At 40.1% G+C, this 25,962-nt stretch overlaps 1 protein-coding gene across 1 annotated transcript in view; it reads right to left on the bottom strand.

The window, feature by feature from the left end:
• The window catches only part of PDZD8 (PDZ domain containing 8), a 52,334-nt gene extending 31,160 nt beyond the window's left edge, over positions 1–21,174 (bottom strand). Inside the window, exons 1-2 of the mRNA XM_084210000.1 lie at positions 20,166–21,174; positions 3,989–4,111 (exon numbers count right to left, since the gene is read on the bottom strand). Coding sequence (XP_084066126.1) covers positions 3,989–4,111; positions 20,166–21,061 — 1,019 coding nt within the window. The 5' untranslated portion in view covers positions 21,062–21,174. The remainder of the gene's footprint in view (positions 1–3,988; positions 4,112–20,165) is intronic.
• Positions 21,175–25,962: the final 4,788 nt, after the last annotated feature.

The raw sequence follows: 25,962 nt of genomic DNA on the forward strand, positions 1-25,962 counted from the left end.
ATGGTAAGAACTGTAACACCATTATATATATCCTAGATATCACATTCAATTCCCTATTCTTCATCTATTTACTATTATTACCAATGTGTATACATAGAAGTCAAGAGAGAACAGATTGCACAGGCACAGCCTCACAGCCTTACACCAAAGGAAAGACGCTGCCACCCTCTAGTGGAAGAACTCCAAATATAAAATATAACAGAATTTTTGGCTAAGGGGTTTTTTTGAATTGACTTTTTTCCTGCAGTTTTGTTCTTTTTTTTTTCGGCGGGGGTGGCATTGGTTGGTTTGTTTTTAAATGAAGTGTTCAATTGGCATTTTCCCATAAAGGCCTTTTGTTTTATTTTAAGAAGAGCAACAATAGTCACCAGAGTCTTCCCCTTGAATCCTAAACATCACAACGTGGTGAAGCTCTTGTTGGTTTAAGAGAGTGCTACTGTAGATTAAAGTCAGTTTACTACTGCTTATATATGTACTTCACTAAACAGGGATTCTCTTATCTATGATTTTTGTAACTTTTATAACAAAGAGTAGTTTTTCATGCATGATACCCTATTCCAGAAGGCTACAAAGCTTTTCAGACAGATATGGGTACTAGGAAAGAAAAAAAGCCCAGACTATCAACTTTAGGCTATAGATCAGTAATCAAGTTGTTCACAGCTTATCTCACAGTAGCTGGAAGCAGATAAATATTTTGGAATAAAAACTTCAAACAGACCTTACTCATTCAAAAGAGCTGTTAGATTTTAATTCCCCCCTAAACTTTCTATACACATTTGACAAGAACAGTTTCTAAGCTTTCATCCCAAGTATCTTGTGATTGTGATGTGTTCTACAACTCTTTAGATGATACAGACAAAAACTGTCAGAAAAACATGTCAATTTTCTCTGTTTCTCTTGACATAGTTAAATAATGTTTCTAGGTTAAATATTTATAATCAGAAAGTTTAATCTTTCAGATGTGGAGATTTGTAGTAAACATCCTTTGAAAATTAAGTAAAGCTACTGAAGACAACTTCCACCAATAATCAGAGTTGGTAAAATTAAGACAACCCAAGGGTAAACACCTCTCTGACTGTGACAGCTCTCAAGCTTGCTTCTGCTCATGAAGACACACTCTTAGGGAATTTTTCAGGGGCACTCCTGGCCCTCCTCTAAAATATCACCCCAGGAGCTATTTTGCTGTACTGGCTAGAAAAACAATCACATGAGATAGCTCAAAACAGGAATAGAACAATTTTTAGCCAGAACTGCAACATAAGCCACAAGCAAAACCAAGAGCCATGCTGAGATTTCAGCTTATAGCAGCTTAACAGCACCTGCTAACCTGGTGTAGGGTGAACAAGCACATCAAAAGGCAGCCAAACTACACATTTAAATTTTAAAGAGCTCTTCATGCTGGAGGTTTGCAGCTCAATTTCCAATTTCAGAACGACAAAGGCAAAATTTTAACTTCTGCTAGAATAAGAAAATTTTTATTTGAACAGTAACTCCATTAATATGCACAGAAAGAAGCTGTACCCTATGCAAAGACATCTGCACATAAAGACTGATATTATTATTTATGACTAATATTAAAGAGATATCTATATCCTCCAGATTAAAAAGTGCCCACTTCATGGCATAGTTTTGGAAGTGTATCCTTGCCTAATATACCTTTGTTACTTTTTTCACAGTGTTTCTTGATTAAAAAGACACAAAGCCAAAATTTACCAGAATGTTGCTTTGTTTTTCCCTTTTTCATAAAAGTTTTCTGACAATGACAGATAACAGCATTTTTGGAACAATTAAGTTCTTTGAGGACACTGCACTTTTTGAAAACTTGAGTTTTTTGTACAGGCCAGATTAAGACTTGCCAGATGTATTCCTTATTATTTCTTTACACTAATATTCCCATCCTTTCTTTAATTTATGAGCAAATTTAATTTTTTTTCAACAGCTTGACAGCAGAAAATTGCTATGGTCAAGCCTGCAATTAGAAAAGAAGTGTGAAAAGTGCAAGTATTTGGTCATATGAAGAGTATAATTTAATTAAACAAGCCATTTATAATACAGAAAAAGTTTGCTAAACATTTTACCACTATAGTTTCATTACTATCTCCAGACTTAAATGGAGAAGCAGCAGAACTCAATTACCTGACTAGATGGAAGAATTCTACTTCCAAATTCTGTAGAGAAGTCAGAGATCATCTACTGTACTGAGAAAATATAAAACCTTCTGGGGCACTGAGCAAAACTGAAAACCACACAGAAATTAAAGTGATCCTTCATTCTGGAATGAGAATGAGAGAATGAAAAATGTTTAGGTTCCTCTGGCAGATATAAGTGCAAAAGCCCTGGATGTCAGCACACAGTGCTGCACTGGGAATTGGCCCAGCCAACCTTCACACCTCTCACAGAGGGCTGATGAAAAAGGGAAATCTGCTCACTGTTACTTTTGTGTATATAGTGTATGTTTCTTCTCTTGATATCAGAATTCTCTGTTTCTCTTTCTACCTCATCAATATCTTCAGATGCAAATTTACTCCCCGAGGGACTCTATGGACAGCAGTTGTAGCTGCTAGTTCAAAAAAAAAGAATAGAGAACTGGAAGATCTGAGGAATTACTGTGGGTCCAACAGTCAGACGTCTTGACTGAGAAGTGTCTGTGGAGACAATTTCCAAGTGTGTGTTGAAAAATTCCAAGCTGCATAAAACACTTGGATTATGTCAGACATGACAAATCAGCAACTGCATCCTCTCCCAGCCATCTGATAAGCATCTGTGACAGCTGAGAACACTGAGAGTTCAGAATGATGTCAGACTGAGCAATCTGAGCTCTCAGTGCAAAGAAAACTCAAGAGCTGATGCTGCACAGTGTTTCAGATTCAGGAAAGACAACATTTAAAGATTACTTCCCAAACCAAGAACAACTGTACACAGTGCAAGGTGGTCATTTTGGTCCTCATAATAAAAACAAATGCACCACTGGGCTGGAATTGGAGAGTAGCTTTGAAGAGAGATTGGGGTTTTCTTACTCAGTACAGTCAAAAGGGGGAATGCTCCTGGTGGTCAAGGAATGCAGACAGTTATTTAGTATCCTTGGATCATCCACAGAAAACACCACAAAGATAGAGAGACAGGTAAGCAGGAATTTTACCACAAAAACCATAACCATTGCTGCCACCACAGAATCCTTAGAAGCAGAAGACTATCTTCAGGAAATCCTGACCATTGATAAACTACATTAGTACAGCAAATACAGCTCAAATGCTGTACAGTGCTACAGAAAAAAAAGTGCAAAGAGGAGCTGATATGGGAATACAAGCAATGAAAAGAACAAGTTTAAAAAAGAGTCTCTCTGCAGAGCAGTTTAGTTCATAAAGAGTAAACCGCACATGACTAGATCAAAGCCTTGGCACTTCTTGGATAAGATCTAACATAAACCAAGAGGCCTGACAAAAAAACCCCAACAAACCAAGAGCTCACACACCTCTTCTTCAGCTTTGAAGAGAATAATATTCTCTTCAATGAATGGAGGAAATAGATTTTATTTCTTTCCATTATTTACTCAAGACCAAGACAGTAAATAATGCCTTATAAAAGCGATTTGGATTTATCTAAGTAAGACTGAGTGAAACGATTATTTCCCTTTGGTTACATAATACAGTACTATAATTACAACATTCATATTGTCCTGGAAAGAGACCCATAATTTGCTATGGAAGAAAAGCAAACCAAGCAAATACAGATCAGCTTGTAACCAGGCAAAATTCAGAAAGGCAAAGGCTTGCCCCCACACAAACCCAAAGTGCCTCAAGAAAGTAACTGCAACTTTCATTTGTTCACTTTTACTTCAAGCAAAATACATTTTATGGTTAGAGTGCAATCATAACACCAAAGCTGCCAGTTTGCAAATCAGAATTGCCCTACAACTATAATTACTAAAAAGTGAGGAAACACAGCTCCTTGCTTAGTCAAGAATGAGCAAAAGTGCACAAAAATATACCTTGTACATTCAATTAATGTGACCCTCAGTCGACCTTCTGTCAATAGAAAATCCTGTATACAGAGGTCTCGATCTTCATACTCATCAGCTGGCAATAATTGACACGGAAAAAATGGCTTGAACCTGAAAAACAAAGAAGAAACTTCTCTTAATTCACATTACACAACATGAACACAGAAAAGTATAAAAAAAGGTAACAGGACAACAATGAATCTTTAACATTCTTTAAAAAGAGAAATACTGCCATTCCTACGTATTCATTGGTCAACAGGAATGAGTAGAAGCTACTAAAGCTTTTTGAATGCAGCAGACTGGGCAATACAAACAAGAATTGCTTCATGGGAATAGACTGAGTTACATTTACTAGCACAGATAATTTCTAGAAAGTGGGAAGCTGGTAAAAATCACATTGGTATTTTTACAATTGCAAACATGATTTACACAAGAGTCCTACTGCAGTAAATATCTTACCAGGTCTTTAAGTTAATCTGCATAAACATCACAGCACTGAAAGATGAAAATGTGCCGTGATCCTAAAGTTTAACTTTATATGACAGTTCTGTTGGTACACCCTAATGAACAGTTCACTTAAGTTACACAGATTGATTCTTCTCTCACTTTGTAAAAAAACTTGAAGTGGCTCTTCTTAGCCAATCTTCTTGAATAAAAATAAAGATACAGGTATTCTAAACATTTGGCCTTGAGCTTTATTTCCCTCACTGCAGCATGTGATTCACAGGAAAAGCAGTTCATGTTCAAGATAACTGTGCAGAACATCAGCTATCTCACCACATAATTCTCCCTCTTTGATTAGAAAATGCTGAGTTATAAATACCAACTTGGTTTTTAAATGATAGTGCTCTGGTGTCGGGCACAGCCCTGATCTGAGGGAGGGAAGGAGGGGGAGAGGCTGCACAGCTGCAGCCCCATCACATGGCTGACACACACAGGCAACCCCAACAGTAAGGGCCACAACCCTGCACAAAGAATGATATCACAGCATCTGTGCTCAAGTTTTTGAAAAAAATGCAAAAACCTCTTTCAGGGTATTCCTTCTTTCTGTCTTTATTTATTGCTCTCATTTCCCAGCACTGCCTTGTGCCTTGGTTTCCATCCTCTGTGTCTGATGCAGCCTCCCAGCAATTATTTGTCTGGAGACTCACAAATAGCAGGAAAGGAGCAGCAGAGCCTGCAGGATGGCTCTGCCATTTCATGAGAAAGATCTCTTTCATAAGCACTGTTTGCTCAACCATCAGAGGCATCTGCTTGTCACATTCGGAGATCACAATATGTTCAGGAAACAGTCACATGGAGCTGAACTGAAGAGTTTCAGAAACTCAAATAAATAATTAAGCATCCTTTAACTGTCAGCACACACTTTGGGAGGGAGCTCCATGCTCTGATTCCAGACACTTTGGTTCTGTACGAGCAACAGCCTCGTACAGAGCCATGAGAAAGTAATTTCTTTTGTTCTCTTTTGAATAAACACAACTCAACACTCCAGCTATTTTCCTGAAATCCAATTCAACTTCTAACTTTAATTTGGTTCCAAGTTTCTCCCTCATTAACTCCTTCATAAAGAAAACCATTTTGAAATATGTCGCATAAAAATACTTAGTTTTAAATACTTTTTTTTTAAAGTCTTATGCATGAAAAATATGAGGCTATTAAATCACTCTGGCCATGGTTTAGTTTTATGAGTATACCACAAACAACTCAAAATATGCCTTGTTCAAGTACTGACTGATCTGGTACTTTATTCATAATCTTCCTTTATAGCTCTTGAATGACTAAAGTAATAGCAAGCATCACAAGGGTAGGGAAAAAACCACCAAGATGACCCCACTGTTTCAATTCTGCAAAACTTCGTCCCAGTTCAGGGCTTGGTCACCTCTCCACCCTGACCTACCTCATGTTTCTCACTTTAAGCACAAGGAACGGTACCCTGTTCCTGTTAGGAATGATTTCCCCCCTCAGACTTAGCTAAGATTTTGTTAGGCAGAAAAGGATAAGTTAGGCAAGCACACTGGAAAATAATAATAAGTTTTGAGTGAATAGGTAGTTGTAGGTTTGAGGATTTTTAAGCACTAATAAATTGCTTTTCAGTTAGTACCAGCAACTGCCAAGACTCTTTCTTCCAATTCTATTATAAAGATAGTTTTCCATGGGAGCATCAACCTAACAACGACCATTCTGAGCTTCAGTGACTTACTGAAACAAGATTTCTGGCAGGGAAAAAAGACAAAGGAAGAGGATTCAGTAGGCTACCATTAGCTCTCCCAATTTCTGTAAATACCACACCAAAAGTGTTGGCATTTCTAAGGTCTTTCACTGACGTATGCACACATCCTGCAGGACATCTACAAGAACACAAACTTGGACAAACCTATTTTATATGCTAAAAGTAAGAACAGAAAAGCCAAATAACAGACTGAAACATTCCAGTAAGGATGCAGACATATCCACCTACACATTCAAACTAAAAACATCATCCTCAAGTGACTTCAGAACCAAGTGTTATTAGTATAATACACTGTAAGCCTTTGCTGCAGCACAGAATAATGAAACAATCCCCAGAAAAAGCTATTTTCCTTGGTAGATTAAGACAAGTTTTATTGTATATTTGATTTCTATTTTCAAAATCCTTTTTTAAAAATGTATACAACAATGAATTAAAGAGGAATTAATTCTAAAAGACCAATACAGTTATATACATGAATATATAAGACACTCAGCAGTGCTGCTAAGTGTCTTATATAGTGCAGCACTACTTAAATTTTCTACAAATACAGGATTAAAAGGCAGTCTCAACATCATGTTTAATTTTCAACAAGCGCTTGTTCACATTCTTATCACAACTAATTTGCAAAATCATTAGCAAAAAATAGGAACACATCACCTATTTCCATCAACACTAGCAATGTACAAAGAGCTGAATATCTCACATTAAATGCATTTTTAATGTTTTAGTGCTGCTCTGGAGCCTTCCAAATTTATATCATATTTAATTTACAGAGAGTTTGTGCTTTTCCAAAATTAAACACTGTACAAATTACTATTTCCTGTAGATTTCAATCACATACTAGGGAATTGAACTGTTGTCAGAATATTTAAGTAGAAGACAACACTATTTATTTGGAAAGACTTTCCCACTGGGAGTTGGTGAACTAATACAGACCCAGATGGGGACTGCTGGTAAAAGGGTAGGACCATTACCTTGTATGGTAAAACCACACACAGGAAATCCATGCTCCCAACAGGTCAGGCATCACAGGCTCTCCCATCTTTTTCCCCCATGGTAGGAAAAGCCTGTGGACTCCCCCACCTTTTAAAAGCAGGGCACACCTTCTTACAGAGCCCTCTCCTTCTGTTTGGCAGGACTGCAGCAGGCCAGCAATGGACGATCTCTCTGCAGAAAGTCTTTAAAAGTGCTTTATATGAAATGCTTATCATGACTTTTTTTAAATTACCAGAGTCCTTTCACAAACTCATCTTACTCGTCCAAAGGTCTGAAATTCAGACAGCACAGTCTTAAGAAAAAGCTACCTAAAACAGCATTAATATGAAGAGGAATATCCATCAATCATCCAGCAAATGAAAAAACCCAACCCTACAGAAACAACATTCAAAAGAAGCTGTGATGTAGCAAGTGTTTCTTAACAAATATAACAAGATACAAGCAGCAAAAATTCCTCCTTCACATGAGGAATTAGTCAGATGATTATAGTAAAAGTAATTAAGATAAAGTTACTGAATTATATATATAGGATTAAAGGTAGACACTAAAATAGCACAATACTAAGCTCTTCCATACACAAAGCACAGCAAAAATGTTTCCAGCAGACAGTGTCTCCTTGACTTGAAGGACTTCTACAGTCCCTTCATGCCAGACTTCAGAGTCACTTCAGTGGCTCATTCGCTCTTCAGTGACTCATTCCCTCTCACCACCACCTCCCTTAAAGTCTAGATCAAAAGTGTATCCAGAAAAACCCCAAGCACATGAAGCTTCTTCCCTTCTCTTCGAGTGCTTTCAGCCCTGGAATGGGCAGAATTCTCTTTTCCAGCTGGCAGCTCTGGGAGGCAGAACTCATCTACTCGGAACAAGTCTCGATTTGGTGATTTAATTTTAAAGATGTCTGACCTACATTCCCTTTAATTTAAATTCACTATTCTGTGATGATTATTTTGTGGTCCTTTAGCCAACTTTTAACAGAAAAGAGGACAGAAGTCTTTTACACCTTAATTTAATTAACCTAATCGCCAAATTAACTGCTCACTTCAGTACCTACTTAATGATATTTTTACTTGTATGAGGAAATCTACTGAGAACTAAAAAAAATTGATTTATCTGGTATGATAACCATATGCTTCTGTGTCTGCTCATTGCTTCAGTTAAGAATATCCAGAATCACAGTAAAAAAAACCAAACAATTGTTCAGAGCTAAATAGAGCCAGAAACAAAATTCAAATGCTGTCAGTATTCCATCTCCTGCTTGGAGAAGTAGAAAGTCTTATGGTTTCATTTCTAAGGGCAGGAGGAGGTGGGATTTTGTGAAGCTTTTGCTAAGAAGTGAGGCTATTTTTCTAAAATAAGTTATAGGAAATGTTTTAAATTATTCCCTGGTTTTATAAAGGAAGTTTGGTATCTAAAACAGTGTTTAAAAGTATTGAATATGAGTTTAAGACCACATTAAACACTTGAATGATATGAATCCCAGCACTACTCTATTGACATAAAGATAAAACATTTTCAGGTTTGGGAATTTTGAAGTTACATTAACAGAACATTTGAATTTTAATAAAGAGCAAAGAAAGATTTTTAACCTCAGAAGAATCAATCAACCAAAAGTGCAAGCATCTTCAGCATAAAGCAACTTCAAATGCATTGCAAGTCTTAATTTTCATCTAGAATGTTAAGCAAAATTCTATCAAAATCTAAAGAGAGACTGGGTTTAGAAGATTTCAATTTTGCAAACGCTACCGCATGTGAAGATTCTTTTATCTAAAATACTGTTGAAAGAACAACTGCTGGACTTATTTTCAGTTTGGGGATTAATCAAAAGGTTCAACTAATTATGCAACAGAATTGAGTCATTTTTAGATTGTTTTTCACCTGAGTCACAGAAACACAAGTCAGGCACCAGTAAAGCATGTAAACTTCAAAGAGGGATTGAGAGCAGATATTTTAAGAAATAAAGAAGTCCTCTAATTCTTACAGTGCATGTAATTTAAGATGAAGTTTTACTTCTACAAAAATTCTAAAATATTACAATCCACTCCTAAAAAGACATGATCACCTTAATATCTTAAAAATGCTTATCTACTAACATTTGTACGTGCCAGGTATTGTAATGTAAACAGCTTATATTATTCTTCACACTGAAGATAAAAAGATGAGGTTTATCCTTATTTTGAAGAAAAAAATAGTAGCAGTAATGGTTTCTCTATAGATTTTGTTATAGATTTTACAGAAGCAATTCTCCAGCTTGCATTAATTTCTCAAGGAATAATGCTGCTGTTGAATGCTATCAGTATTTACACTCAGGGACTTGAACAATTCAAATTAAAGTAGATTTCTGTAACAAATAAGACTTATTTCAGCTTTACTCACAGCCATGAAAATCTGGCTTACAAGTAGCCTGAAAAAACCACTGCAATAAGATGGTGTTTATTTTCTAGGAAGTTTTATGGTAAAGTGCAAATCAGATCTAGTAATCCACCCACTGTCTTACAGGATATTCTGCCACACACATGTAGGAGGTTCATACACACAAGGTCTCAATATATGAACAGTCCCTTTTTTTTTTTAACCAAGACCTCAAAAGGAAAAAAAAAAAGGATTTTACTAGTCTTGGTTTTTCTTCAAAGAAGTTTTACACATTTCCAGATTCTTAAAATAGTCCTCTTTCTTCTCAGTAATTCTGAGGTATATCTTGAATCATACATTTGAGACAAGACATCTCTCAAACTTCAATTTGCTCTTGACTTCCACAAGAACAAATAAAAGAATAAATGCAAACAGACTAGTAGCTTCTTTTAAAAAGATCATATAAATTTTCTTGCTTATATGACAGAAGTTGCAAATACAACATGGACAGTCTTAATGATATGCTTTTACTGCCTGCATTGGAATAGCCACAGATAAAAAAAATCTAACCAAAATTTATTTCTAATCACCACAAACAAGATCAACTTGACCATGTTCATATTCTTTTGTATTTCAGGAACACTTCCCAAATTCTAAATTCCAAAAATACTGAAGCAGCTTTGTTAACTCAATGTAGTCAATATCTGTTTGATCCCAAAGTTTCCAGGTCCTGTTGATTCAAATTAAGGGATGAAAATCCTGCTGTAGTTCTGACAGGATGAAGACAAATTTTCCCTGTCTAACCAAAAAGCAAAAATTGTTGTGGCTTTGCTCCAAATGGGACAGAAAATACAGAATATGCTTATGTTCATGTGGAGCTGCAAGAAAAGTATGTGTGGTTTAGCAACCAGCTTTTAGGCATTCAAGGAAAATAGCAGCAGGAAAAAACCCCAAAAAATAAAGAGCACACACACACAAAAGCAAATAAAACCCAAGCCACCCCAAAACTCTACCTTCAGCCAGCTAGATTAGAGGTTGGTCCCAGTGACTGAGGCAAACATCTGCTTTTGCTCACTTAAGCAGAATGCTCTCCCATAAGGAAGTCTGAAGTCAACAAACATCACCTGTCTGCAATCCTGGTTAGAGCAAAAAGATGCTGATGTTCTATGAGAAGTCTAAGCTCTGAGAGTTTTAATCCTCTGCTGTAAACCCTAGCCTATACCCCTGTGAAATAAAGTGACATCTCTTAGGCTGCTTAGACAGAAAACAACTGTCTCACTGTTGAAAGCAGTCCCTGACAGCTGTAAACCAAAAGTGAAAAAGTATCTGTATCTGCTGTAAATTCAAGGCAGGAGAGCTTCCCAAGGTTTATCCTCACTCCTCCAGTTAGCTTTAATAATGCTCAAACTGCAGAAGCTTCTCCTCAATCTACATTTATCAATTCACTTCTGACAAGAGAGAAGATGCTCCAATTCACAGCCTAAGAGCTCAGGCTTAGCAGTAGCATTTTCAAAGCTGTGATGACTGCCAGCTCACCCTGAAGCTGGTTTGCAGAGAGCTCAAGGACTGCAGTGGTGGGGAGGGCACAAATGGGGACACACCATGGCCATGCACTTGCCAGCTGTCCCCCAAGCAAAGATGACACTGCAGGCAAGTCACAGCATTTTATTAATAGACCCACACTGTAAACAGGATCAAGTAACACAGAAGCTCAGTCTGGACATGACCTGTGGCACCACTGATGACAATCAAATACAAAAAGGGTTTGTCAGGTTAATTACACAGGAAGGATTCCTGTACTTTCCAAACCCTGCATCACTCATGGCACGTTACACTTAAGACTTGTGATTACATTTGGTAGAAGCAGCTGCTCAAATTATGAATTTGGATACTTTCTGTAATTTGCCCTTCATTCAGAGGAACAGAGGAATAGAAAAAACCATTTGAGTTTTTGCAGAATTGTTTTAGAACAATACCACTGCCTAACACTGCTGTTCCCACCCCACCTCCCTTTCTAATTCACTGGGCTCTTTGCTTGGAAACATGAGGCTTGTTTTGTTTCTTCTAACATATTGCATCAAGTTTTGTTAGCAAGTATATGGTTATTCTTTAAAAAAACACTAAACCAACAAAAACCACACAACTGTTGAAGTTGCTATAGTCATTTCCCCTGGTTAATTACTTAGTAACTATTCACCAAGACAGATCATTCAGAGGTGATCCAAACACCACCAGGAAGCCTGGTGCCGTTCCACCACCATACTGGGATCTTGCATTTCTACTCTTCCTATTTGAGCTCAGGCAAACAGGAATAATAGTTTAATAATGGTTTAAACCATTTACTACACAAGTGACATTCATGAAAAAGTCCATTTTAATTTTTACTACTCAATGGGTTACCTTTAAGATATTATACTTAAAACACGTGACAGGATATTTTTCACAAGTTTAAGCATAATTTAAAGTATTTTTCACATGCAGTAATAGTTACTACCAGTATTACTATCTTCACTTCACTAGCAAACAGTACATAAACTTGTACTTAATGCCATTACAAAAATAATTTTTAATATTTGTACACATTTCCTTCTGAGTGAGCATTTTTCATAGCAATGTTGCCATTGACACTGACACAGGAAAATATCCTGGTTAGCACTAGGTCTCAGTAAAGAAAGTCAGGAACAAAGTATGTGAGTGTTATGATTTCCATTACATATCATCAGACAATTTCTAGAAGACAGAAAGAAAGAAATAATAATTTTGAATTTACATCTCAAAGTGTCCCTGTAAGTTTTTCAGCCAGAGCAACAAAAAAACTGCCAAAAAATTAATTCCCAAGTGATTATCCTAATTTAATTTTATGCTCGTCATATCTGGCAATTAATTACTGCCTTTGAGAGTGTGTAACAGTCTAATTAATTATCAGTGGCTGATCACTGTAATACAGTCTATTTCAGACAGAGCTTTATGGCATCTGGGAAGCCTTCAAAAATGTGTGAACTGTACTGGTGTAGTAAATTCCTCATGAAGGAGCTTTAATGGAGGTGATACTGCTGCTCACATTCTGCTGAGCTCCAGCAGCACTGAACAGCAGAATTAAGATGTTATAAAGGTAAGTTGCACTCAATAGCTTTAAGGTTAAAATGAATTAGAGCAGCTAGTAGGGAAAAAAAAAATATCTAAGCAAGCAGCTCTCCAGAGCCCAGCTGAGCATCGAACATAATTTCTGTGGGTTTTTTACCTCACAAAACCTAATGTTTTCCCCCTCTTTCTTTTATTCTCTGCTTCGCCCAGCATCTCCTGGCAGTTGGCAGAGGTGTGTTTAGCCACAGACAGGTCCAAAACACTGCCAGCCTCCAGCTGGGTCCTACAGGAAACAGTCCTGAGAAGACTTAACTCAGGAAGGGCTCCACAAGGGTAGTGCTTAGGGAATCAGATGTACCCAAAGGGCTTTGGGCAGGAATCTTCCTTTGGGAGGAATCTTCACCATCACATTGGATCATTGCTTGTTTTCTGGTGAAAGGATGGTTTGAGATCATCACACAAAGTTTTCTGTAGTTCCACAATTCAGGAATTTTAACAGACTGGGGTAACACAAATTATCTATTAATGTAACCTATCTATGTGAGTTGCTAATTTCTCTGCATACTCAGTTTAGAAAATAAAACTTATTAATTCTAGAAGAAGTGTTACATTTAAAGTCTTTTACTATACCCTAAAGAAAAAATAATATCAAGAATACCCAAATGTTGCAACAGTTCTAACTCAAACAAGTGTGAACATGAACTGCAAACACAGGAGCATACTGGGTAACTTCAGGCCATTTCTGCAGGAATGCAGAATAAGCAGTTTCCCACAGAAAGCCAGGACACGAAAGGATCAGCTCCAATAGTGAGTGCAGCAGCTTGAGGCTGAGCTTCACCAGCGCTGCACTGCTCTACCCACTGTCCTTACCCAGGCTGCTTTTAAGAGCTTTCTGATCAAGTGCCATTTGCCAATAAAAGATTAACTGTTTCATACATTTAATATACATAGGTTTGACAAAAAAGCCTCCTACATTTTTACATCCTATGAACTACTGAGAGCTGTATTAGCTACAGATCTTCACAGTTGAATTCTGTGTCTTTTTCCTTGAATTGAGCTCCTTCAGAAATACCCAGTGTTCAGTTCCACGTGACAAGTGGGGAACACTAATCATACTGTCACAGAGTCTAAAAATCATAATACAGCCTGTAGAAGGTGGCTCAGAACAGCCCAATTCCAGAGCCTGAACACACCTCGCTGCTCCAGCAGACAGGCTCAGAACCTGTCCACACATTTCTTAGAATCCACACATTTCTCAAGTGCCACAGTTCAGTAAAGTGATTGATTCTGATATGATCTATATTTTGAAATAAGCTACCCTTAAAAAAATAAACACTACTACTGATTATTTGATATTTATTTAAATGCATTGAAAACCACACAGATTAGCACAACTGAATAAAAAGATCCATATTTGTGTTCACTGAGCAGCATGGTCAGTTCAAGGGCAGAGTACAGATGAACAGAAATGTGGTCTCAATGCTGGTGCACGCAAAACACCATCAAATATTACATATATCTCAGCAGATTTTCAGAGTCTTTATTCACTATCCACATGAAAGCTCACTGCAGGACTAAGATCAAGTAACTTCTAACACAAACTAGTGAAAGATTAAATGAGGTAATTTTCTTCACATTATTATTGCACAGTGTATCATATATTGTACAAGAAAGTAAAGAAGAAAAGCTGAAGGAGGTCCTATTTTCATGTTAGACCAATTATGCCTGTTGGACTTCCATCTGCAGTAAAGGCAGATGCTAATGACCAAAACACATTCCTTTATCCTGTACCTTCATCCCTCACTCCCTCCAACTGAGATTTTCTCTCTGCCCCATATCTCTGGTCTCACAATTTTTGCACTAATCCATCTCAAGTCAGTGATGTGTTAGTTCCTCAGCCTTGTAGGTAAGAATAGGAAATAGAAGATTTGTTGACTAACCATAGAAAAAGGCTCACTCTTAAGCTGAAAAGAATGCCACCTGTATGCTGGGAAATGCCTGGTATGTAGCTAGTCACTCCTTACTTCCGACTTTACTATGAACAAGTTTCAAACTGGCATTCTTTCAGAACTCAATCTTTCCAGTGCGAAAACTCATGAAGTGCTGGAGCTGGGGAAGATGACTAAAAATGTTTCAAAACCCTTAGAACCAATGGATTTGAACTTGCTAGCTACATAAGATTTACATATAGCCATTGTACCATATAATTTCATATAATCTTAAGAAACTTGTACTTAGTGACCCTCCAGAAATTATGTATGCCTAAAATGGAGCCCTCCCCCCCCCCCCAAAAAAAAAAAAGCTCTGCACTACCAAAATCTTCCTTCTATATGTAGCACCTTTGGAGGGAAAAAAAATAAAAATATTTGCTGTCCTGAGGTTTGGTTTTGTTCATTGTGTCTCAGGTTGCCTACAGACCCATTTATCCAAATCCTGTAAGACAAACTGCTTCTGTACTATTAAGATGATCTTCCAAGCATGGAACTACTGACTACAGACAGATCTACTGAGTGAAATTATCTCCACTTTGCCATGACCAGAACAGTCTGTGCTGGCATCATTCAAGGCAGTATCTCTGGGACAGTCTGAAAATCACAGTGCTGCTTTGCCATCAATTTTTGCAGAGCAGAAAAGGACCCAGACCCTGCAGGGTTTTTAATGCTTTTGTACCTAAAATAGGCATGGCATTAAAACCCTAATAAACAGAACCAACAAACAAACCAGACTTCTTTCCTATCAGCAGCAGTAGGAATGGGAACTTTTAACAGGAGTGTCTCACAGATTTAACTAGTGAGAGATTCCTATTAACTACTGTAGAAATTCACTGAAAAACCCTCCCTTTGCAGCAGCTACAGAGAAAGGTCTCTGAAGCAAAGACATGATCACAGCCCCAAAATGTGATTATTTCTGGTACTCCTGCCTCATCATATGAATAATACATGTTTTTTTTTAATTTCATGCTTTCTCCAATACCTCAATTTCCTCATTATGAAGTAATTTCTATTGTAAAACACATTTCAAATCAATAGCTATTTACATTACTTCTAGGCTTAAGTTTTGCCAAAAAATAAGAAACTAAACTACTATGTAATTCTCAAATTGCATTCTATAATGGTAAATAAAAATAGGCTTGCCTAATTGTTCTTCCCAGAGAAATTCTATATAGCCTCAGCTTCCAAATAAAGCATAAAACTATTTACCATGACTAAATATATTGCAAATGATCAGTTGTAAGGACAATTCATGTTGACAGTGGCCAGAGGAGGTCATCTAAATACCCAATACAGAAGTGGTAGGAGCAATGCTTTAAGAGAATACTTACAATGAAAATCATTGCTTAAGAAACACCAGGAAGTTAAATTCTGGCAGAAGAAGCACTTTACATATACACAACAGGCTTTGTACCTTCATTATGGCAAAGTGCATTTTTATTTCCTAGAAGAAACCCAAAACCCAAACCTCTCCAAAATCTAAAAGCAAGAGCAAGAGCTGTGCAAAAGAGAAAAAATACACCCAAGTATTAAGAACATGCTGGACACAGCATAATCAGTGTACTGATAAGCCTGAGGTGAGAGAGGGCACAGCAAGGCTGTCACCATAAGCAACTTAATAAAAGGTTAATGAGCAAGGTAGAGCTCATTAGAGAACTAACACAGATGAACCCATGACTACTGCAACAGCATCAAGCAAGGAGACAGACACCTGAAACAGTCCTTACTCTGTGCCTCTAAATCCTATTAAACACTTTAATAGCCACTGGTAAAAGGACATGATAAAGTCAAAACCAACATGAACAGTGTCTATAGCATTAAAGAACTGCTTGAGTGCATACAATGAAAAACCAAAGGCTGGACTCAGGTAACAAGATAAACTCCACTTTGTGCTGATAGCATTCACTGCCCTGGTCTATTAAAAGAAACCAACATGAAAACAAGGTGCATTAGGTTTTTCCCACATCTGAACAAGACACTGTTCTGACCAAAATGCAGAAAAGCTGCTTGCATTTCTATTATAAAGCAGCAAATACATTAATATTGAATACAAACATTTAACTATTGCTGCTATCAACAGAGTTGCATCAGTCCTTTATCAATGATGACAAAAAAAAAACCCCAAACCATAACACCCAGCCTACATTCACTGGATTTTACCAACAGCCTTACATCCAGGCATTTCCTCATATTCTACTACACAAGATAGCAATTCCCATTCAATAGCAGAGCAGCTACAAAAAAGGGTATTTTGCCAGACACAAACACATTTATTAAAGAGACAGAGAAAAGTGATTACATGCTATTAGAGTAAAACACAAATTACTACTTATTAGTTTAAACATAAAGCACAACCCTTCTTTTTCAATTAGTAGACAATTGCTTTTATGGAGAAAAATGTGTATAAAATGCTAGACAAACTTTAAATGCACTAACTAGGCTTCACTGTCTCTCCCTATAGACTCTTTGGAGTGCAGCAGGAATGCAAGATGCTTTTTCCTGCTTTCAAGGTACAGTTATGCAGATCACACAAAGCCTGTAGAAATGGATGATACCAAATATGATCTTACTCATCACTGCTGTGCTGCATAAATTTTGTACCTAACTGGAAAGAATACAAAGTACTTGTGTAGTAATTTGGCTGTAGCAACAGACAGTGCACATATGAATATACATTTTTTAAATACAATATTTTGTAACTAAATAACAGAGGAGGCCAGGATCTGTAACACAAACTTAGTTATAACATGTTCAAAATCAACTACTGGCAAAAGTTCTCTTCATATGCCCTTCACCACCCAGTAATAACCTACAAGTTGCCTAATACAAAAGACAAGGAAAATGGAATATTTTTATATACTAATTAACATTTTGAAACAAGATCAAACTCTTTGTTGGGCTTCAATGTGGAAGCCAACAGAGTAGCAAAATGCCCCTTTTGACCAGATGAACAGAGAATTCCTCACACTCCAAGTGCTTTTGTTTACAAAGCTGTCATCACTGTCATTCAAAGTTTTATTTACAAAGTTACTTGAGCAAGAGTAGGGAGACATCTAAAAGGTTTTGAACTACACATGGAAGCAAATACTATTCACTTAAGGACATATAGGCAATAGGTAAAAAACTGGGAGAGAATAATCACATTTCATGTAGATGAGAAACTTTTAAGCTTTAGGTAAGAGGTTATTAAGCAGCTCCTGACTTTCTCCTAGATATTCTTTGCTAAGAAATGTATTAGCATACCATAATCCCAAATCCAATGTAATCTTACAATTTAAACCCCCACTTTTGCATCTTATCAGCAAGGGACTTGATTTTCCAAACCTTTCAGTAACACCTGAAAGGCTCTGCCACCACCTAAGAGTGTACTGTTACTGCTCAGCTGTTACCAAGTTTGGGAATTCACCTGCCTAAACTCAGCTTGGACACACTGAGGAAGAACTTGTAGTTTTAGTTTGAGTTCCACAAAACCTTGGGCCCCTGTGGACAGCTCAAGGTTCCCACCTGAAGCTGTAAATGCCATGGTATGGACAGCTGGGACACCAATGAGCCAACCTTCCTTCCTGAGGATAATTCCATTAATGTACATTGAGCCTTAGTGTCCCGTTCACAACACGGGGTTTGGAATGATACCTTCAGTACATGGCATAAAATGTAAAGGTCAAAAGCACCAGAGCAGAGTTGGACACTTTCACTGAGCACAGTAGGCTACCAGCCCACTATCTAGTGGGAAAATCAGGTATGATACTGCTTTTTCCTCTGAAGCATTCATGGATTCTCAACTCCTTTAACCACAGAGAACATTTTAAGTTAACTGTTAATTCTTCTTAGTTTTAGAATTATTTATGCTTCATATATCATTCTGAGTGTCAGTTACCTTCTATCATCACACTTCTCATTTCTGTTTTAGGCTCTGCACACTGCTTCTTTCTTTATTTGCCCTTCCAATCCCTCATCACACATGCCTCATTCACTCTTTATAGTGGCAGAAAGTTTGATAAACACGTGGAAAACTGACTGTCTCCAACTAAATGATGAGAACACCTCACTGTCCACGTGCATATCTCAGAGGCAAAGTGAAGATGTCTGTCTTCATCTCCTGGAGGGGAGGAGCACACCATCCAACACAGGTTGCACAGGAACCGTAAAAACTTGTCTAGGAGTGCAAAGTTCATTTGTTTTGTCTAGGTGTGCTGAGAGTGCTGACTTTGCACCACGACTGTGCAATCCCAACCTCTCCTTCAGGCTCCTCTCCACTTTACAGCTTCACTCTTTCCAAAACAGTACCAGAATGGAAGCAAACTTGCCGTGACAGCTTCCCTGCTGGCCAGGGATTGCTCTCTTCTGGAGAGCAGATCAGTACCTCAAAACTTGAAAGAACCACTACATGACTGAAAAAAAACTACTTACTGCCCTGTCAGGGCTATCCAAATCTTGGACATTTTAAAAATCCACTTTCATGAGAGCACTTATAAATTCATTTGCAGGGGAACCAGCTGAAAAGTCCTCAAAAACTACACCACTACAAAGCTAATTCCACTTCAAAATTCAAACAGGCATTTTCAGTTACTCATCTCTCATGAATTTCAGGGGAAAAGGCTTATTGCAGAAGAATGTTGTAAACAAACCTAAAATCCTTACTTAACACATAACAAAAGCTAAAAAGAACAAACAAAAGAGAAAGGAAACTGGTACCCTAAGAGCGGTAAGACACAACAGAAAGGAAACACAGTACCTGAGCAGTGGTAAGACATTCTATTTCAATATCAACAGATGGAAACAAAGTGAATATGTCTCTTGCCACTTCTGCTACAGAAGTATCAGTGCACGTTTCATTATATTCACTATATAATGCAGTATGTGCTGCAGTGGTGGAATTTGTAAAAGAAAACATTCTATAATACAAAAAAAAAACCAATACAAACAAAAACTCAGAAAGTCCTTCGAAGTTTTAGTTACCACAGCAGTGGTGATAGTTCTCTTATCAACTTTCAGACTTCCCCCAAAATTAGGAATTGAGGGAATTAAGCAGACCAGAAAAGAAAGGCCCATATCATGGGATCTCAAAAATATTCCTTAGACAGTGAACTACCCTTTCTTATATTAAGTAACAATCACCTCACCTCTAGAGGTAAGCAGCAGCCACAAGACTTGCCCTGGTGGCTCACCAGCAGCAGGAGCTTGGGAGGACACCCCAAACGCACACACTCTTCATGGAGCCATCCTCCTACCTCTTCCAAAGAGGGACATCGTGGTCCTATTGTCACACACCTGACAAGATCCCCTAACTTTTCATAAGTATTAATTCTGCCACTTAGTAACACCCAGATAAGGGCATGGAACAACCTAACTGCGCAAGGCTTCTTCACCTGTTATAAATGGAAAATGACCCTTCCTTTCAGGAAAGCTGCTGCCAGCAGACAAGCAATGTACCGTGCTAAACACCCCTTAAGAGCAAAACAGCAATTCTGCTGCACACCCCCCAAAATAACGCTGAGGACGCAGGCCAACTCACCTGATTTTATAATTGGGTAAGGTGTGCTTGCGCTTAATTACTTTCTTGAACTGGTTCACTATGATGGAAGTGAGCTGAGGCATGGGCCTCCCTTCAAACTGAGACTTCACCTCAAAGAGTATCACGGGGTCGTCCATAAAAGAGAAGGACCAGTGAGTGAAGGGCAGGCGCGTGAAGACCAGCTTCAGCCTCCCCATCACTCGGGAGATCTTCACGAACAGGTAGGCCGACTTGCCGAACACCAGGTCGGCATCGATGGCCAGGTGGAAGCCACCATTGTATTCCAGGTCTACCTCAAAGCCCAGCTCCTCGGGACAACCCTCCTCATTGCAGGCCACCGGCCGGATGAGCTTCACGGACTTGAAGACAGGCAGGACATCGCCGAGAGAGACCTCCCTGAGGCTGAGCCCCTCCAGCACCTTCCCTGTCATCTTGGCCTGGAGCAGCTCCTCGAACTCCACCTTGATCTTCTTGATGACCCAGTCCCTGACCAGGGCAGTGTCCCTGAGCTCCCTGAAGAGGAAGAGGAAGATGGCATTGAGGAAGTGGCACGTCTCCTCGCGGGAGGAGGGGGCTGGAGGGGGCTCCGGCTGCGGCTGCTGCGGCGGCTGCTGCTGCTTGGAGCCGGGATCGGGGCTCGGGGCGGCGGCGGGCGCGGAGGCCGGGGCCGGGCTGGGGGCTAGCTCCGGGGACGCCGGGCCGCTGGCCGGCTCCGCGCTCTGCAGGTATTCCCTGAGGCCGTGCTCGGGCGCCACGCGGGAGTAGACGATGCCGCCGTAGGCTCCGTCCGCCCTGGGGGGCTCGGGCTTCCTCCTGTAGACGAGCACGAGCTGGAGCAGGAGCGTGAGGCAGCAGCCGGCCAGCGCCGAGAGCAGGATCACGTACAGCAGCGGCATCCTCGGGCCTCCGCGCTGCCCCGGGCGCGCCGCCCTCACCGCGCCGCCGCCATCGCGGGGGTCGCGCCCGCGCCCCACCGGCGTTTAACGGCCGCGGCCGCCAGGGGCCGCCTCATCCGGGTCCCCCCCACCGCCGGCCGCGGGGCGGGGCGGCGCGGCGGCAGCAGCCAACCAGCGGCGCGGGCCTCGCCCTCCTCGCGCTCCGATTGGCGAGCCCCGTGGGTTACGTCATGGCGCCGGGCGCCGCCGTGGCGTCACGGCGCGGCGGGCGCGTGCGCGCGGGGGGAGCTGCGTGGGCGGGGAGGGGGCGCGCGCGGAGGGGGTCACCCGCGGCCGTGAGGGGCGGCGCGCGCTCCCGAGACCCGTTCTCAGGGCGCGCTCCCCAAGCTCGCTCCCGAGACCCGTCACAGGGCACGCTCCCCAAGCTCGCTCTCGAGACCCGTTCTCAGGGCGCGCTCCCGGGGAATCCTCTCCCGGGGCGCGCTCCTCGTACCCGCTCCCGGCGCACCGTCCCGAGACCCTGTACCAGAGCGCGGTCTCGAGACCCCCCCGGTGCGCGCTCCCCTGATTTGCTCCGCGGGCACAGTCCCAACACCCGCTCCGGGCGCGCTCCCGAGGCTGCCGAGTCCCGGCGACCGTGCCCGCTGTGGCCGCGTCCCGTGTGGCCGTGTCCCGCTGTGGCCGTGCCCCGTAAAGCCGTGCCCGCTGTGGCGGTGCGGGCAGGGGAGGCGGGCAGGGCACGGCCGGCGGACGCGCTGCCCGTGAGAAGGTGACCGGTGTCGGTGGCACTTGGTCGCCTGAGGAGCACCGAGGGGCGGTGACGGAAAAAGGACATTGATCATCTTCAAAAATCGGCGGGTGGGTGGGGATTGTTTCGGTGAGATTGCTCCGGAGAGGGGCGATGACATAAAGTCTGTTTTCGTGGGCGTTGCGTGACTTCCTAGAAACCTCCTTGTTTCCTGCTGATGGGAGATGCTTTTAGCGCATTAAAAAAAAAAAAAAAAAAGCCAAAAAAATCCTGCCTAGATGACATTTTATCCAGCTCTGCTATTATTGGTGATGAGATATAAATCTGTTTCCGTCCCCTCCAGCTATCTACTTGTGCTTAAAAGTCGTCATTGAGTAGATGAGGCAAAAAAACCCTACCAAACCTGTGGAGAAAGGGAGCATGAAGAAAAGAAAGCTGAGAGGTTTGCACGATATTTCAGCCTCTGATGTGTGCGAGTTCACTGCTGTTGTCCTGTGGGTAGGACAACCAAGGACAGAGGTTTCTTTTAGGACGAACTGGCTTCGATGAGATCACAGAGGAGAGGAGAAGAGGGACCTCACTGCCCAGGCTGCTCGGAACCCTTGCAGGGAGGTGACAGATGTGGGCTGTGCAGGAGGCACAGCCAGTGACAGCCCAGCAAACTGGGGACACTGGACATTACAGGGAGGATGGACATTAAAGCACTGCTTTAAAATCAGTGAGCGAGGAGAGAAAGAAGAAATGTGATATGAGGCAGGGCTACAGCATGCAGGGAAAGCATGTGACTCTTCAGAAAGGGTAATTTTGGGCATTGTGAGAGGTTAACTCGGAGAGCCATTCAAATCTGGCTTACAGAATTGTCATAGGAACTACCCATATTTTTACTAGAAAAACATAAACATATATCCAAAAGAAACTCCTGGTGTTCTAGTCCAGCAAACTCATTTAAAAGCCAGATCACAGCTGTCTATATTACTAGAGAATGTACAGCTGTACACTGTTTTTACAGGTGTTTCCCCTTGTCAGGGGTAGTCCTTTCTTTCAGTCTTGGAATGGAAGTTTTATGATTTCTGAAAGGCAGCAACAATTGAGACAAAAGTTACTTTAATGATTTAGCTTGTTTTTTACACTAAATACCTAGCTAAAAGTCCTTTGATTATGTTATACTTAAATAGAATAAAAGAAAACTCATGCTCACGTTGTTGGTTGTTCTTTTCCCCAACCTCCAGAACTGCTTAAAAATGCAAACAAGAGGAGAAGAAAATGTGAAATTTTATTACCAAGAAGATAAAAGCTCTCTTCCCCATCCCCCTTCGTAAAGTGTGTGGGGTGGGAGGATTGAAAAGCTCTTAATGATGTAGTGCTGTGGTTTGAAACTAGAGATTCAGAGTATGAATTTTTTATAGATCTTGTGACTGAAAGTTGAAATGCCTGGGTGTTTAACAGAGCACTTCTTTAGAAATGCCAGAGAGGTCATTAGTCCAACATTTGAGCTGCTCTGTTACCGGCCTTCACCAGTGGCTAACACAGCCAAACGTGGTAATAATGGAAAGGTTTGGGATTTGCAACTAAATGGCTTTTCAGATAAGGACTAATCTATTCAAAAAGGCAATAGCAGCCTTGCTTTTGGGTCAGGAGGAACAGCAGGAGGATAAAAAAAAAAAAGTCATGTTGCAGATGTCTCAATTGAGTATTTTCTTCTGTTAGACAAGCAGAATAGGGAATTTGGCACATTCTGTGCACCTGATGGCAGCTTAAGAGCCTCTGAAATGTTCAGCTCAGTAATGGCTTTTCTCCTTCCCCGGGAACATTTTCAACAGGAGCTGTGTTATCTTAAAAGCCACGTTCTGAAGCAAGAGTCGGGCGTGTTTTAGCGTTTTCAATGAGAATGGGAGAATGGAGGGAAATAGCAAATGTGTTAACGTGAATACAAAACGATTGTGCAAAAATGTTATATAACATTGGATTGGAATAAAAGAAAAAGATATTTAAATTTGTCAGGTAGAGGAGAAAATGAAGATTCATTTTAATACTATCTAAAAAGGGGACATATTTTAAGAACATATTTTACTTTGGCTTCCATTTGGAAGGTCTTATTTGCATTTTCTAAAAGTCTAGATAAATAGAGAGGTTTATGTAGTCTCACCAATTTCACCCAGGTTACACAGAGCTTTGTAAAACTGTGTAGAATGTACTCAATTGCTAACTCTTTGAATAGCTGGAAATTATTAAATGGGGCTCAAGACATGCAAAATAAAAAGGCCTATATTTATACTGATATTTTTTAGAAGTACTAGGAAATAGTTTATTAAAAGGGGTATTTTACCTGTATTTAAACAGGTAAGATAAAGAAAACAGGTAAAATTAAAAAAAAATACTCTTTTCATTTGTAAATCAATTTAGTACCTGATGGCAGCAAATCACTATGTGTAGAGCTTCAAAATAAATTTCAACACTTTGTGGTAGATTTCAACAATGATAGCGCACAAAGATTGCAAAATATGTAGAGTTCCATAATTGATAATACAGAACAAGTAGCATAAATTCACAGAAGGGATGTGTTTGAGGCAACTGTCCTGTTCTAAGCAAGGAGTAGTGGTGCCTTGGGAACATTTGTCTCAATTCATCTCACTCCTGCCTGATCCAAGGATCACTGGGCTTTTAGGAGCATTTTCTGTAACCCCAGGCAGCAGGAGCAGGCAAAGCTGTGCACTTTAAAGTTCATGTTGTGGAACCAAGCATAGAAACATCCACATCACATCTTGGAAAGGCAATTACAGATGGGTGGGTTTTATTCTTTTCAGAACTGTGAAGTAGTCTAAATAGATTGTTTTTCAAAGCAGGATGTTTTGTAATGAGTGGTTTTATTAATTTTCTTCATCACTGGACTGGAATTGTTGCCTTCTTTTGTAATATCTGTTGGCAAAATGATTTCATTCTTTCCTAGGCCTCCTATTGTTTTTGTATTACATCTCTTAGAGACCAAAATTAGATTATCATTCTCGTGGTGGTGCATGAAACAGGATTTAGAAAGTGATTAGGTAAATTCATGAGGAAAAACAATCCATTGAAGGCTATTAAACACAAAGATTGCTGGAAGTTACACTGTGACAGACAGCTGGCGGGTGTCTTTGCCTTTTGACTGTCCTCGGGCATCTACAAATTCAGACAGGATATGCTGCACAGAGAGCAGCTGGTCTGCTCCAATGCTGAAGATATGTTAAAACCCAAAAAAAAGGAAACACAGTCATCAGTATTGCTTCCAGTTCTGGTTCTGAACTCTGCCAAGAACAGTGTTACCTTAATATCAGGCAATTCTGCATTTTCTAGGTACAAACCTCTTTAAAAACACTGGGACTTCAGGTGAGATTTCCTTTGATGCCATCTAAATTCCTACTTTTGTTTTAATTCTGCCTTTGAAGGGGCAGGTTGCACTGTGAGTCTGCTCCCAGAGCTGGCTGAAAGAGCTCACCCTGTTTCTGGCTGGTCCCTGAGGAGATTTGTTCAAATTTGTCCCCTGTGAGCCCGTTCCTTGTCCAGAGGAGAATGCATTGCTTGGGGCTCCCTATTAATTTCCAAATCTCTCAAGTACATTTCACTATTATAACCTAAATTCCTCCCCTCAGAATTTTGTGGGAAAAAAATCCAGTTTGGGTGACTCAATCACATTTAGGCTGTGTTAATGCTGCAGAGAACCACCAAGATTTTGTCAGCCGGAAAATATCATTGGCTCTCTTGAGTTAATGCATCCATTTATCCTACTGAAAAATATGACACATGCATCCCCCAACTTCCAGTTATTTTAAGGATGGCAACTGAGAATTTTGGAAGGTTTTATTCCTATCCTTGAAATGTCTCACTGGAAGACTTTTCTTTTTTCAAGATGGAGATGCATATTAGATATTGCTTTTTGGTGGATCCTACCTGAGATACCCAACCTTCAGTGTTCAGAGATAATGAGAAACTACAGAATTTACTTTGAAATTATGAATTTTGTGTGCAGCAGGAGGAAAAACCAAAACAGCTCCATTGCCTGAGTAAAAATGAGGATATCCCAAACTGACACTTCTGAAAAAGAAGAGGTTTTTAATTCTGTGTCCAAATTTTCAAGTCTGGTATAATCTGTCTCACAACAAGGATGCTGTCATTTATC

This window comes from Fringilla coelebs (assembly GCF_963513975.1).
Source record: "Fringilla coelebs genome assembly, chromosome: 8".
In the NCBI taxonomy this organism is placed as follows: domain Eukaryota; kingdom Metazoa; phylum Chordata; class Aves; order Passeriformes; family Fringillidae; genus Fringilla; species Fringilla coelebs.